Source organism: Phascolarctos cinereus, unplaced genomic scaffold (assembly GCF_003287225.1).
Source record: "Phascolarctos cinereus isolate Bilbo 61053 unplaced genomic scaffold, phaCin_HiC Scaffold_4;HRSCAF=312, whole genome shotgun sequence".
NCBI classification, from domain to species: domain Eukaryota; kingdom Metazoa; phylum Chordata; class Mammalia; order Diprotodontia; family Phascolarctidae; genus Phascolarctos; species Phascolarctos cinereus.
This window is the reverse complement of record NW_027555847.1, coordinates 227,532,673-227,548,855: the sequence shown is the minus strand read 5'-3', so window position 1 is coordinate 227,548,855 and position 16,183 is coordinate 227,532,673. Positions and strand designations below refer to the sequence as shown.

At 43.7% G+C, this 16,183-nt stretch overlaps 1 protein-coding gene across 1 annotated transcript in view; it reads left to right on the top strand.

The window, feature by feature from the left end:
* The first annotated feature begins 2,579 nt into the window (after window positions 1-2,579).
* The window catches only part of MAP2K3 (mitogen-activated protein kinase kinase 3), a 77,499-nt gene continuing 63,895 nt past the window's right edge, over window positions 2,580-16,183 (top strand). Inside the window, exon 1 of the mRNA XM_021008526.2 lies at window positions 2,580-2,943. Within this exon, the coding sequence (XP_020864185.1) occupies window positions 2,928-2,943 (16 nt within the window). The 5' untranslated portion in view covers window positions 2,580-2,927. The remainder of the gene's footprint in view (window positions 2,944-16,183) is intronic.

Here is a 16,183-nt window from a genome sequence, read left to right as displayed (position 1 = left end):
GAGGAGGGGCAGCTAGGTGGCGCAGCGGATAGAGCACCAGCCCTGAAGTCAGGAGGACCTGAGTTCAAATCCGACCCCAGACCAAACACTTGACACTCACTAGCTGTGTGACCCTGGGCAAGTCACTTAACCCCAATTGCCTAAAAAAAAAACAACCAAGAAAAAAAACTAGAAAAGAACCAAGGAAGTGAATGACATATAAAGCTTAATGTCTGAGGGATTTTCATTTTAAAAGGTGACAATTTTTTAGGCTAAAGCAAGGAGGGCCCTAATGGTGGACTTTCAGGCATCAGCTAACTGGTAGTGTATGTATCATTTTGGATAGTGGACGTTCTTCTTATCAGTGCCCCAAATAAGCCCTCTCTAATTTCATAGCACTTTGTATATACTTACCATATAGCAGTTGCTTTATATTTGTGTGTATATAGCAAATCATTTAACCTCTGCCTTAGTTTCCTCATCTGTAAAATGGGGATAATAGTAGCACCTACTTCCCAGGGTTGTTATGAAGATCAAATGAGATCATAGTTGCAAAGTGCTTAGCACACTGCCTGGAAAATAGGAAATGCTGTATAAATCTAAGTTGTTGTCATTAATGTCCAATCATTTCTACTTTTTGCGAGATGCTTGAGGCCAAGGAGCTTGTTTTATTTAGCTTTATTCTCCTAGAAATTCGCACATGGCCTTGAACTCAGAAAGTGCTTAATGAATATTAATTGCATGAACTAGGGAGTTGCCAATGTGTAGGTCTGGCTCTAACTATAAACAGTGTAGCTCAATCACATGGATGGGTGTTAGAGGAATAATTCTGGAGGGGAGAGGGAGAGAGAGAATCGAAGGAGTGAGATTACCCAGATTCTTGTATTCTGAGCTATAGCCTCCTCTGCTCTCAAAGGTGCTTAGCCTCTCTGTCTCACCCCAAGTCATCTCATCCATTGAGGCTTTGTGGTCTGGTGGAGATTCAGAGCCCTGTAGAATAGCATAGAAACTCTCAAAAAATCTCAGCCAGAGGAGGATGACAAAGGAGGTGGGGTGTGTGTGTGTGTGTGTGTGTGTGTGTGTGTGTGTGTGTGTTGTGTGTGTGTGTATGTGAGAGAATGAATGAGTCCATGCCAGCTTGAGCTGGTAGACCAGTAGGCCAGGAGAAGACAAAAAAAAATGTTTCTCAGAAAACACATTGGGTTTTTCTAGGCCTAGGTCTATTCTACATTGACAGACTGTTAGAGGGAAGAGAATGTTAAGGTAACTTACTCTAATACTCCCTTTAAAAGTGAGGTCAATTCTTTGTGTATATCTAGGAATATCTGAATGTCTCTTGATCATTATTCATCACCTTACCTTGGCTCAGGTACCTGAGCTAGACTCCTGTATCTCTCAAAACTAGTAAATTTTTTTTAAGGCCTAAACAAATCCTGTCTCCTCTAGGAAGTATTCCTTGATCACTCTAGTCCACACGCGTGGCATTTGGGGCTTATCATGCAGTATTTGTGTTGCTTTCTCTTTTGTCTGCATCAGTCTTATCTTCCAGCTAGATGGTGAATTTTTGAAAGGTAAGAACTTCATCTTCTCCTCTTCTTCTCTCCAGGGTCTGGCAAAGGGTTCAGTACATGGTAGGTGCTTAAAATAAACACCTATTAATTGAATTTGCAGGCCTGTTTATATATTATTAAGCATGTTTATTTTGAGTATTTGTATATGCGTATGTGAGTCATGCCTTCTATACACAATGTAATGGGAAGAGCACTGATTTGGGGGTCTTAACACTTGATTATGATTCCCAGTTTCAACCCTGACTGACCTCAAAGGGCACTATGGTCACCTGGGTGGGCAAGTCACTTAACATCTTTGTGTCTTTTCCCTCATCTGAAAAATGGGAATAACGATATTTACATGGAGCCCACTTCGCAAACCTTAAAACACTATATAAATGTCAGCTGTTATTAAAACTTATCAGAGTTAGATGAGCTGGGTATGCCTACCCATTCTGACACTTAGCTGTCAGATCTCTTCAAGTCTTTTTCCTTCTTTAAACTTGAGTCTCCTTCCTCTCTGACAAATGGGAAGGTGGTGTGCTGGCTCAGGAGATCCCATTGTTAAATATTTTGTGTGAGCATTTACACCTCCTATATTTGCAAAAGATGTGAATCAGGACTTGGTTTATTGATTTGTTGACTGTCTAGACTTGAAGAAATTGATGGAGAAAATAATGCAGATTAAGCTTTAAAAATGTTTTCTTCTCATATCCTCCCTTCTGAGAGCCGGTTGTTAAATATTCTCCAGCACATTCTTGCAAAGAGGTCATAATCTTTGCACTACATACTTCCACCGGCGGTAAGGAAAGCGCTTGACTGAAGTTAGAGCGCGACGGCCAGGCAGGCTATTATTAGCTGTACATACCTAACTCTGCCTCCGAGGGCGATTAGGAAGGGTGCTTCGTTCAGGAGGCGGGGCCTAGCTTTTAAGAGGTAGGGGGTGGGGCTTCGGGGAAACGTGCGGAGAGTCGGCTCTCCATTGGGTGGGTCGGAAAGGGGCGGGACTTTGCCTCCCGCGGTGCTGTCCCGCTCTCCAGCCTCCCTCCCCGCTGCTGCTCAGTCTGGCTCCGGCGCCGCCCTCAGCGGAGGCTCGCACTCGCTCGCCTGTCTGCTAACCTGCCGCCCCTCCGCCCGTAGCTCTCCGTCCGAACCCCGCCAGCCCCCGGGGGCCGGGGGTGGGTATGTGTTGAGAGGAACCCACTCTGCTCCGCCGGTCCGGAGGAGGAGAGGCATGACCCTTCCTGGAGGTGCCGCCGCCGTCGCCGCCTGCCGCCCCCGGGACTAGCCGCCCCCGCCGCGCTCGTCCGTCGCAGCCCCTGCCTGCCTGCAGTCTCCAGCCTCCAGCCTCCAACGTCCGCCTGCAGCGGAGCCCGGCTCCGCGCCGCCGGCCTCAGCATGTCCCTCTCCAGAGGTAGGTGCAGGGCCTCTGGCCGCTCCCTGGCTGCCCGGACTCTGCGCTCCCGGACCTCCCTCGGACCCGTTTACCGCTGGCTCACTTGCACCCCACTGTCCTCACCCCATTTCCCCCCAAGCAGACCTCAGGTTCTCTCCCCAATTCCTTGGCACTCCTTCTGGCTTCTAGTTCTGCAGAGAGCTCCCCTCGTCTTTCCCTTCCCTTCCTTCCTGCTGCCCTGAACCCTCCCCCCACCTTCTTCATAGCTGCAAACTTATCTGGAAATTACAATAAGTCTGTTCCTCCTGCTGCCCCCCCTCCCCCAGCTCTCCTTCCCTTGCTCCCCAATTTGCATTGATCCTCTCCTATCTTTTCCAGGCCTCGGTGCCACTGGTTGTCCTACCTTCCCTTCTAAGCTGGATTTGGGGAGCTTATCTTATCTAAGCCTTTCAAATTCAATTCCACATAATCCAGCGTTTATCACTAAACCTTGGTTTCGCCTTGGGAAGTATGCAATTGCGGAGTCCCTTAATTTTTTGAATTGTATTGGGAGAAGCAGCGAATTAGGGGTGTTGGAGAGCATTTTTTGGCGTTGGCTCTTGGGATCCTCCTCGTGCAGAGCTCGGCTGCCTTGCATTGCTCCCGGGCTAGCAGGCGCTTTCTGGGAAGGCTGAGGACTGTTCTGTTCTTCCCCACCCCCTCCTGGCTCCTTCCTGGAAATTTAGAAAAGGCAATAGCAGCAGAGAAGGATTTGTCATTCTGAGAGGAACGAACTCAGGCCTGTGGGAGAAGCAAGGGAAGGGGCTAGGAGGGAGGAAAGGGGGTTATTTTGTGGTAAGGGATAATGATGATTTGGCATGTCAGTAACTTGTATGAATGTTGAGTCTATTTAAGTAGTTCCTAACCTGACAGAACAGTAGATTAATGTGTCCTTGCTAACAGGTTTTCCTTTTTTTAATTCACTCACTTTAGCTTGGGGAGTAGAGAGACAGGGGGCTGTTGGATGGGACCTGTTGCAGAGTGGCAGCTTTGCCCAACGTTTGTAAGCTTACTAGCCCAGTAAATTAGGATCTTGGGGAGACAGCAACAAGTTCCTGGCCCTGTTTGGGTTTGCTTCTGAAGATTGCGAAAAGGGGGGAAGCCCTGGCAAGCAGGTTTCTCATTTGATCCTTCACTGGAAAATACACAGCAGGGGAAAATATGCACTGTAGTCTGTGTTGGTCATCAGGCGGGTGGGATGAATGTGTCATCATTTAGATTTCTGCCACCTTAGGTTTCTGTGACTTGAGCACTGAAGTATGGATTGGCTGGGGGCTGTACATTATTGAGGTCAGCAAGATTTTAAACTGTAATTACATCTTACATAAATGGGGATGCCAGATACCTGACCGTTGCCCAACTGTTCATGAGTAACAATCGAAATACTCGGTGAAGGAGCATGAAGGTGCCAGCACGTGTGCCGGAGAATAACATGCTTTTCATAGTTCTGAAGGTATTTCAAAGATGTTAAGTAAGAGACTTCTCTGAACATTCTTTGCAAGTGGTCATTGGACAACAAATGAATTTATTTTGTAGAAGGGAAGCTTTTTAGCATAGGAAGATCAGTTTCATAACCCAGCCGGGCTTCAAGACTTTTGTAATTAGGGTTTGATGAGAGCAACTGGCTTTAAATGATGATTACGGTTGCCTAGGGAGAGAAGTAAACAGGTTATGATGTTTGGTGTCTTCGAAAAAGAGAAACGAGAGAGAGATGATTTAATACCTGGTTTTCCCAAGAGCATGTTTAGAAGACTGGGACGCTTGCTTTGTCCATCACCAAGGTATTATAAACAGGTTACTCTGTCTGGAGATAAAATTAACTCTGGCACTCCTACTGATGTGCTAAGCTTTTCAAGGGCTCTTTTGAAGGTAGCCCAAGTTAATCTGTCATACTGATCTTTGGCTTTGTTCTTTTCCTGTCTAATAAAAAACTCTAAGATGTTAGGTCTGAGCAGAGCTACCTTTTCCTGACATAGGAGTGTGTGTCATCGGTTTGAACCTATTAATGGCACTGTGACCTCTTCTGATTCTTACCCCTGGTGGGAATTGATTCTAGACGAGTTCTTTGGCATCTCTTCACAGATGGGAGGGATGCAAAAGAGCAGCAAAATAAACCTTGAAACAGGCTGCTGCACAGCTGGCTTTCCAATTTTGCTTTGGGAGTGTGGAGCTCCCCACTCTGTGGACTCCTAGGAATTTGAACAAAATAGGGAGTGGTTGTCGCTTGACCTTAAGGCTTTTCTCTGGCTTTAAGTCATTGAGCTTCCTCCTTTGCAACTAATGACAGGGCATACCTTTTTTGGGGGGGGGAGGGGAGAGGTAGCTGTGTGGGATTAAGTGCAGTTGAAAGCTTTCGTGCAAAAGTGCAGCCCAGCTTGCTTAGCAACCGTATTTTAAGATCTGGTTTGTTTGATACTCTTTCTTTTAAATGTTACAACTTTAGTAGTCAAGTCTGAGCTGTTGTATTTGCAAAAGATAAATCTCTGTCACAGTTTAGCAGATTTGTAAACGGAGTTGTGGCCCTTGTGGAGGATTGTCTTGCCCAACACTTTATCACCTCCAAGTCAGATACATAAGGTGAAAATAAAACCTTCAGGGGGAAAAAAATTTCCCTCCACAGTCCTCCTGTGAGAGCTTTTTTCTAGGGACCTGAACCTGTTTCTGAATTTATGGGCTGATGACCAGCAGACTTACCACTGTCTTTAACCTTTTTTTTTTTTTGCCTTGGGCTCTGTCTGACATAAGAGTGTGTCATGGACCTGGAAATACATGGCACTTCAACTCTGCTGCTTTTTTTTCCTTGATGGCAGCTAAGGAGGTGCAGAATTGAGTGGTGGAGGTAACAACACTGAGGGGGACTTCCCCCTCCCTTTGAGTGACGCACAGGAAACGCTATATCAGGGTGCCTGTGACTTGGGGTTTTCATTGAGCAGAATTCTTAAACTGCATTTTTTTTTCAAGTGGGAAAGAGTGGACTCCAGCTTCCTGTGTAGCCAAGGTATGAATCAGCAGCAATAAAATGCTACTGAATGGGGTTGCTGACTCACAGGCAGAACATGCATGTTGGAACCAGCCTCTTGACACAACAGGGTTGGATTGGCTGCTTAAAAGGGCGATGTTTCCATCCCTCCCGGCCCCCTCAACCCTGCTTCCCCATAGATTCCCTTTCTAGGACTCTGGTTTCCTGGCTCCATCTGGTTAGAGCCCTGCTTTCCACTTGAGCAGCCTCTCCCTTCCCATTTCAGTAACCCCCATGCCATTCAATAGTCCAGGAAGTCTTCTGTGGGCTGAGCCTGTCTTCTTTGGGAGAGCTTCCCCAAATTGAAAAGAGTGATTGCTGGTTTCATCTTGCACATGTTCCCCGTGTTTGGGCAGAAAATAGTGACATCCTTACCTCACTCTGTCCCAAGGCATTCCAGCTAATGTGTGGTCCTTCACTCTCTGAATCGCCTGATTACTAATATGTCTTTGCACAGCCAATGTTTTTTAGCTCAGAAGCCTTCTGTAAGTGCAGAAAAATGGTGATGCAATATCTTCCTATTAGGTCATCATCATGGCTTCAGAGATTCAGAACTGGAAGGGCCCTTGGAATTCATCTAATCCAGTTTCCTCATTTGACAGATGAGGAAAATGAGGCCCTGAGAAGTTCATGAACTTGCCTGTGGTAGCAGAACTGGGATTTGAACCCGTGTCCTCTGACTCTGTTGTAATCACTGCACCACACTGCCTTTTCCCAAATGCATAAGAAGAATAATTTAGGATTTCATAACCTAAGTCTTTTTTGGCTATGGACAGACTTCATTAAAAGTAACTCCTAAAGGGGTTGTTTTTAGGATTCCTGCTTTTCTCCCCTGACCCCCCAAATTCCAGGCATGCAGTCTGTGGTTTAAATCTCTGAGTCTGATTACTTCACTTTTCGATGAACTATTGCTAAGTATAGATGTGAAAATCTTTGCCTTATTTTGAAGGCAGCAGGGCGGCCTTCTGCTTTGTCTTTATTGAGATAACTAGGTTATACAACCTAGGGCAATGTTATATGGGAGTGAATGAGGGAAAGGGGAAGGGACCCAAGTGAAGCAAAGAAAGCAAAGAATGCTGGTACTGAGAACCTCCCATGGGGCCATCACTGCCCCCTGGCCTTGCCTGTTTAAGTCAGACCCAATCTGTTCTTGATGTTTCCTGTTGCTGACTCCTTCCTCTTTGCTCTTAACTAGCAGTAATCATAGAAATCCCCCAAAAGCAACAGTATAAAAGCAGGATGTGAGCAGGACCAAGGGCAGGGTGGCACAAAGGGTGCAGGCCTTTTTATTTTATTTTTTATTTTTTTGCCTTTTTGGTGAGGCAATCAGGGTTAAGTGACTTGCCCAGGGTCACAAGCTAGCGTGACATGTCTGAGATCACGTTTGAACTCAGGTCCTCCTGACTCCAAGGCTGGAGCTTATCCTAGCTGTCCCTAAATTAAGGGTTTTTTTTGTTTTTTTTTTTTGTTTTTTGTTAGGCAGTTGGGGTTAAGTGACTTGCCCAGGGTCACACAGCTAGTGTGTGTCATGTGTTTGGTCTGAGTACGGATTTGAACTCAGGTCCTGCAGACCCTTTTAAAAGCCCCAATGTGGGGGTCAGCTAGGAGGAGCAGTGGATAGAGCACTGGCCCTGGATTCAGGAGGACCCGAGTTCCAATTTGGTCTCAGATACATAACACTTACTGGCTTTGTGACCCTGGGTAAGTCACTTAACCCTGTTGCCTAACCAAAAAAAAAAAGCCCCCGTGTAAGCTAGATGATAACTGGCCAGTTCTTGAGTTTATCTCATTGGTAGATAGATTTCTTTGGAAAGCTTCAGTCCCTAAGTGCTGCTGTGGTCAGTCATGTCTCCTTGTTTAATGACATGTGTCTTGAGCTTTTGATTCCCGATGGGAGGTGCTGTATCATTTCCAGATTACAGTGCTTTTGTCTGAGTTGAGCTCCAATAACTTTTCCCCTGTCTCTCATTGAGTTCTTTCCATCCCAGATGCCGGGTCACAGCTGGACTATTTGATTAGTCTCCTGACTCCCCAGATGTCTGCACTCCTGGACACTCTTAGATAGGGATTCCTAAAACACTGCTTCTTTCATGTTATACCTCTGCTGAAGACCCCGTTGTTTATGGGAGAAAGTCCAAACCCTGAACATTCAGGACCCTCTGTTGTCAGCTAGGAGACATTTGGTACATAGTAGATTTGAAGTGAGGAGACCTGGGTTAAGATCTCAGCTCTGTTACTTTGGTCAGGTCATGTCAGGTTTCTGGGCCTCAGTTTCCTCATCTGTCAAGTGAAGGATTTGGATTAGATAATCCAAAGCCTACTATTATCTATTAGGGCCCCACTATTTAGTCAAGAAACCACAGTATGGTTCTGATCTGTCTTTTCAGCCTTTGCTGCCTATTTCCCAGACAAGAGTCTTATTCTAACCAGGCTGAGTTTCCTCACTGCACCCCAAACACATCATGCTCATTTCTACTTCCACACCTTTGCTCATGCTGTTTGCCCCACTGGGCTTACCTCTTTTCCTTTTCTTTGACTCGTAAGTCCTAGACCTATCTTTGAAGTCTTACCTTCCCCGTGAAGCTGTCCCTGGCCTTCAAATCCCACTGGGATAGCTCCCCTCTTCTCTGAACTTCTATAATCTTTGCTGAAGCTAAGGCTTGGATTTGGTTCAGTGATGAATACCTGCTAATCATGGGGCATGGCCATGCTCATTCTCCAATTAATCCTACCTTGCTCTGAGTTGTTGTTTAACTGGTGTGTGTCTTGTCTCCTTAATGCTGGTGTAATCTTCTAGAGGGCAAGGGCCACATAAGTATACTTTGTAACCCATAGCAGAGAGCTATGTACAGGGCACAGGGATGGCACAGTTCATGCCCTTGGCAGCCCATGTCATAGACTAACCTAGTTGGTTGCTCCCAGTTGGCTTGGTGTATCTGGTAATGAAGAAGATCGAAGTCCTGGATTGGATTAATTTGACTCCCTCCCCTCTTCCACTCACCCCCTCCTTTTCTGGTTCTTGGAATCTTTTTGCTTAGGTTACTGTGAGGGGGAAGGATTTACATTTGGGTCATCCATCTTATTATAGAATTGTAGATTTCAGAAGCTCATGGAGTTTAACCACAATAAATTGCAGATCCCTTTCTGATATGTATTGTATCCCCCCTAATAGAATGCAAGTTTCTTGAAGGCCATTTTTTTTTCTTTTTTCTTTCTTTCTTTCATTTCTTTTTTCTTTTTCTTTTTTGCATTTGTGCACAGTGCCTAGTACATTGGACTTTTTAAGTGTGTCGATAGATTAACCCAGAGAAATTAACTTGCTCCAGGCTGCATAGGTAGTAAGTAACACAGCCAGGATTTGAATCTAGAACCTTTGACTCCAAATTCAGTGCTTTCTTTTCTTTTTTGGAGGCAATTGGGGTTAAGTGACTTGCCCAGGGTCACACAGCTAGTAATTGTGTGAGACTGGATTTGAACTCAGGTCCTCCTGACTCCAAGGCCAGTGCTCTATCCATTCTACCACCTAGCTGACCCAAATTCATTGCTTTCAAGTGTACAATTTCTTTGTTTAAGATGGTGTTTTATTGTTGTTCCATCCCCAAGATGCCAAGTGCAATTTTAGCTTTGGAGTCAGTCGATCTGTCTGTCTGTCTTTTGATGAGCACAGTTATGTTCTCAAGGACCAAGGACCTCCAGTTACTATCTATCTATCTATCTATCTATCTATCTATCTATCTATCTATCTATCTATCTATCTATCTGTCTATCTATCGCCATAGGACTCCTTCAGTATGAGTTTCTGTTTTTTTTCTCCTCTTGGCAGTTTTCCTCAGGAATATTTTCATTCAGCCTTCAGGGTATGGCATTGTGTATGGAATACTAGCTGCCCCCCAGAGAAGCCTGTGAAACTTGTCACGGAGAAACCCCCAGCCACCAAATAGACTAATGCAAACATAATATGTCACTTTGTTTCTTGAGATACTGCAGTAGCTTCCTATAAGCTATCCTGGAGCCCAAGTATAAAAGTGACATATACAAGTTTCTGTGGTACAAAGACTGGTTATTACCTTTTATTCACCCCCAGCCATTTGTGACAGTTTCCCCAGCTCTGGTGTTTGAGAGGATTAGTAGGAGACCTTTGGTCATAGGAGCACGGGAGAAGAGCAGGTGTGGTTAGCTTGATGCCCCTTTTTTAGAAAGATACCTGACCTCTGGCCGGGGCATCACACCAAAACATCAGACTCACAGAATTGGAGCTGGCAGGGACTTCTTGACTGGGGGTTCAATGGATAGATTTCAGGGAGTCCATGAATTTGGATGGGGGAAAAAATGACACCTTTTTTTTTTGCGAGGCAGTTGGAGTTAAGTGACCTATTCAGGGTCACACAGCTAGTGCGTTTCATGCGTCTGAACTCAGGTCCTCCTGTCTCCAGGGCCAGTGCTCTATTCACTGCGCCACCTAACCGCCCCTTTTCTTTCTAGTTTTGTGTCATCATATAAGTTTGCCACCTATGCTTTTATCCAAGTCATTGCTAACAGAGAAGAGGACCAAGGGCAGATTACTGGCCCCTTGGGGGCTTCTTTCGATAATGGAATCCGTTGCCTTCTGAGACGTGCTCACTCGAGGTGTCCAGGCAGGGGTTGAATGACCACATGTCAGGCATGTTGCAGTTTTTAATGCAGGTTGAACTAATTGACTACTGAGCTCTCTTCCAATTCTAAACTCTGTGATATGTCAACATTGATTGTGATTTTTGGGGTTTAGTCACTCAGCATAACTCAAAACCACCTAACAGTGCTGTTGTCTGACTTAACATCTCTCCATCTTATCCATGATGATGTTGAGAGACCTTTTGTCAGCTCTCTTACTGAAATCCTGGTATGTGATATCTGTGGCATTTCCCTGATCTAGTCTGGTAAATATGAAAGAAAAAAATAAGTAAATGAGCTTAATCTGGCATGACCTGTTCTTTATGAACTCATGGTGATGGCTTTTAAATGATCAATACTTATCCTTGTCAGTAGTCTAAAATGATTTTTTAAATAAGTAAAACACAGAATATAATAGACGAGTGTTGGGTATATTATGTATATGATATATAAGTATATGATATATAAGTATATGATATAAGTATATAAAATAAGAATAGAATAAACAAGCATATACAATATACAAGTATCTAAATATTTTAAATACATATACATATATATCTCACCTCTGATAAGTATGAAACTGACAATAGAAATCACATGATTTGATCACTTGTGTTGTTATTTTCATAGGTAGTACCTGGCACTGTGCTGAGTGCTGGGGAAAAAGGAGAGTCCCTAGTCTCAAAGAACTTATATATTCTGTTTTTGGTGTTTTTTTTGAAGGCATTTGGGGTTAAGTGATTTGCCCAGGGTCACACAGCTAGTAAGTGTCTGAGGCCAGATTTGGACTCAGGTTGTCCTGAGGCCAGAGCTGGTGCTCTATCCACTGCGCCACCTAGCTGGCCCATCAAGAACTTATATATTCTGATGATATAAATTGTATATTGGGATAGGGGAAGATAATACTTAAAAGGGACCTTTTGTAAAGCAGGGATAGGGGAGGTACCTGCACTTGGGCTGTTGTTGTTGTTTGTGAAGGAGGTAAAGAAGTCTGGAGAGAGAATAGGAGTGGAAGCAAGCGTAGGCTGGGCACCTCATGAAACAGTCGGCTAGACCAGGGATTGACCAGAGAGAGTGCCTCAGGGTGGACACACCATTGAATCATAGCTCAAGAGCTAGAAGAGACCTAAGAGATCATCTAATCCACCCTCCTAATTTTATATATGAAGACACTGAGGCCCAGAAATTAAGTGACTTGCTTAATTGTGGTTATACAGGTAGTAAGTATCAGAAGCAGAATTTGAACCCATATCCTCTTACTCCAGAGCCAGAGCTGTTTCTACAAGCATACTATCATCAAGGGATTCTTTCAGTCCAGGAAGGATTTTATATTAGCAAAAATCATATGAGAATGAGAATGTGAGGTCTAACCCGGTCATTTTATAGGTGAAAAGACTTGCCCAAGGTCATGAAGCTAGCTAAGTAATCCATGAAGGTAAGAGTAGAGCCCAGCTCTACTCTACTGATTCATAGTGCCTTATACTTTCTTCTTCCTTGTATTGGAAGCGCATTATGAGGTGCTTCCCTCTAATGGACCATTTCCCAACATGGCTTCTCCATTCAGTCAAGGTCATCTGCCCACAACTCACTAAACTCATGTCCCTAGCACCTTAACTCGCTCTTCCTTCCTCTTGGAATACCCTCCTCCCTCCTTTTTTTCTCTTTTACTAGTTCATGCAAGTTAACCAGTCCAGCAGCTGACAAATAGCATTCATGATTTCCTCCAAGATTTCAAAGAAGCCTTTCTTTGTCTAATTCTACTCTATTTGGGTTAATCTTACTTACTCTTCACCCTCCCCCCCCACCTTAGGCATAACTTATATTATCCTATCTTGCCTTTACTCACATGCTGCTTTGCAAATGTTCCCTATTTATACAAATAGGGATGTATCTACATTTTGTCTCATTCACTGCTATAGATCATAATTTTTTGGAGGACTGTTTGTTCTTTGAGCATATCTCATATGAGATCCTTAATTGGTTTTAAGGAGATAGGATGTTTTTGAAACTATGTTATAGGGACAGTCAACTCTTCAGGGAAAACATTGTCAGTGTTCTAAGTAAGCACTTGGTTGGAGGACGTTACCATAAAGTTTCATGATTTTATGATGTTGTTCAGTTATAATGGATTAGTGAGGTTATGAACCATTTTTGGCCAGGGTGCATGCAGGTTCACAGAATCACATGATGCCAGAGTTTAAGAGACATCAGAACTCATCTGGTATAACCCTGGAATCCTACTTCCCCACTGCAGTATCCCTGGTCAGTAGTCATCTAGTTTCTGCTCCAATGCTTTCTGTGATTCAGAGAGCTTCCTCTATGTAAGACATTCCATTCCATTGTTCCACGGCTCTAAATATTAGGAGGCTTTGTCCTTATACTAAGCTGAAGTCTCTCTCCTTGGAACTTTTTACATTTCCTAATCCTTGCATGACTTTAAAAAATGCTTCAAACTTTTCTTTTATTTGATTTTAGGATTTTCTTGGGGCAGCTAGGTAACACAATGGATTAAAGCCAGGGCCCTGGAGGCAAGAAGACCTGAGTTCAAATCCAGCCTCAGATACTTACTAGCTGTGTGACCCTGGGAAAGTCACTTTACTCATTTGACTCAGTTTCCTCATCTATAAAATGAACTGGAGAAGGAAATGGCAAACACTCCAGTATCTTTGCCAAGAAAACTCTAAATGGGGGCATGAAGAATTGGACATGACTGAAACCACTGAACAACAAAAAACAACAATGATTTTTGTAGCATTTCCATTTCTTACTTAATTTCTTTGTGTTATTTATCCCACTGAATATAATTTCTCAGCTTATCTTGTTTGGTCCTGGTACTTTAGCAGATTCATTTGTTCTGCTTGGCGTTTAAATATTAGCTCTCTTTGCTCATTTTAAAATTTTGGTTGTTTTCTTTTTTAGTGGTGTTTCTCTCTGCCTCTGTCTGTGTGTCTCTGTCTTGTCTTAGATGAATCTCATCTCTATAATATCCACCCCTTGGTCCTAGCTCTCTCTTGTTGCTGCCTAGAATTAACTCACTTCCTTTTCCAGGTGATGGTTCTTCACATACTTGGAAGACAGATTTTGCAGATTTGCGTCTGGGATGGGGGTGGGGATCTTTTTTCCTCTGAGTGAAAGAGCTTTGATTTGTTTCATTCATCTGCTTTTTAAAATATTTAAATGTTCTTTCTTATTGTGAACTTAACAGACATGAACATTTCAATACAAAAAGAACAGAAAAGAGAATAGGATGTGAAACTGTAAATTTCTGTAACATAGTTTGTTTTTTAAAGTACATATATTAACTTCAACAGGTTAGTAACTGCCTTGCTTGTCTGTGTCCCTTTCTTACCTTGCTTTTGCTCTCTACTCTGTATTTTAAAAAATATTTCATTGTAGCTGGTTGGTTTTTTTTTTTTGCATCCCTGTTACTGCCCATTAACTCTTCCCCTCCCCTACCCATAGAAGTCCTCCCTTGTAACAAGTATATATTTTTTTGTAAATAGTATTTTATTTTTTTCCAATTACATGTAAAGATAGTTTTCAACATTTGTTTTTTATAAGATTTTGAATTCCAAATTTTTCTCCCTCCCTCCACCCCAATATGTCAAACAATCTGGTATAGGTTATACATGTGCCATTATTATAACAAGTGTATTCAAGCAAAACATTGTTTATGTCTGAAAATATATGTTTCATTCTGCACTGGGTGGTCCATCTCTCTGCTAAGAGGTGGGAAGCAGGCTTCTTTGTCTCTCTTCTGAAGACAGGACTGGTCACTGTATCAAATAGAGTTCTGCAGCGGCATTTCTTGACAATATCCTTCACTTGTTTGTATGAACCTTGGTTTCCAGACCCTTTACTGGGGACTGTCCTCTTTTCTCACTACAGTTTGTAAGTATCTCTCTTATGATGATTTGCTCTGGAAGAGATGTCACATTCCATTTGTAGCCTGACCAGAAGAGTCTGGACTAATTCTCACCTACTTCTTTCTGGGTGTTGTATTTCTCTTTATGCATAGGATTGAATCAGCTTTTTTGGGTAACCACATCATAGTGTTGACTCATTGAGCTTATTTTAAGTAAATAGCCCATTAAGGATGGAATTCCTGGATGGGAGCTTTGGGGATGGGTGCTAGAAAGGAATTCCTTTCCTTTTGTGCTTTGTCTTTGAGATGATGCTTTCCTTTTATCCTTTAATTCTGTCCTTCTGGTTTCTGTCCTGCCCCACCACTCCTTGCTGGGACCAGGGTTTTCCAGCATTCCATACCTTTGGGTGCTGAGGTTGGCCAGCATCCTGCAGCTTAACAAATTGGGGGCTGATTTGCAGCCTGCCGAGGATTGACCAGAAGTGTGCTCCAGACATGCTAGGACTAGCCTTTTGAAGCGGGGTCTTTGCAGCAGGGAGCACGTTCTGTGTGGGACCATTGTCTGACAGAGGCAGGATATTGTATTGCACCTGCAGGCTTGGCTAGGCAGCTGCTTGAAGGCTGATCAGTCTGGATGACTGCTGGCCCTGCAAAATGATATCTTCAGCTCCCAATTCAGATAGTGTGACTCCAGCTCACCAGAGCTCAGTGACAGATGAGAGGTTGGCTGCTGCAGGAGGCAGGGTTAGAAATATCATGTCTGGTAGCCTGTGCTCCAAAGTCCTGGCCTGTATTGGGACCCAAAAGAGTAAGTGTAGGGCTACTCCTAGTGCCTGGGGCAAGAGTTTAAGATCTTGTCAAGGAATGTTTTCCCCTCCCCTCTCTCCCACCATGGAAACCAGATGTTTGCAGAGAGTAGGACTTGGGACCTTCAGCAGAGCACCCTGTCCCTTTCCTGGCTGTTTCCGGGAGATTTCTTTAATGATTTACAGGGTGAGGCACACATATGGAAGGAGGTCATCTCAGCTGAAGGTGCCAAGTCCTGTTCTTGGCAAGAATCTGATCTCCCTCCCTTAGGTTAAGGAGCTGCCAAGGTCCCTGCGTGTAGCTTTTGAAATCCCAGCTTTTTAAGCAAGAGATTTTTTTCTCCAGGCAGGAGGGTCATTGGTAGTCACACAGTGGGACACAGGACCCACATACAAGAAGAAATCAGGGGCTCAGGTCATGTGAAACAGTAGGGATCAGGAACTCAGTGATCTCTCCTTAGAGATGCCATGTTTCCTGCTGGTTTCTGAATTCTGGCCTGGTGCCATGAGTCATTGGGCTGGAGTCTCCAGGATCAGGGGTGTAGGTGACAGTGGTCAGGGCTGTTAGCTAGATGGGTGTGTGTGTGTGTGTGTGTGTATCATGCGCATACATGAAGCTCATGCAGGGAAAACCTTTTGTCCTAATGAGAGAATATTCTGCTGCATTCATGTTATCAAGGGATTTGGAACTGAATGTTTTCTTCCCTATAATTTTTTTTAAAAGGAAAGTAACTGGTACTGATGTTTCACCTGTCGGTGTAACAAAGAAATACATAAAAATATAAAAAGTAGCTTGATAAATTTTATTAAGAGGCTTAAGAAGATAACATTTCTCAATTTGGCAGAGGGTGGGATGTGAGAGAGAAAATAGATTTT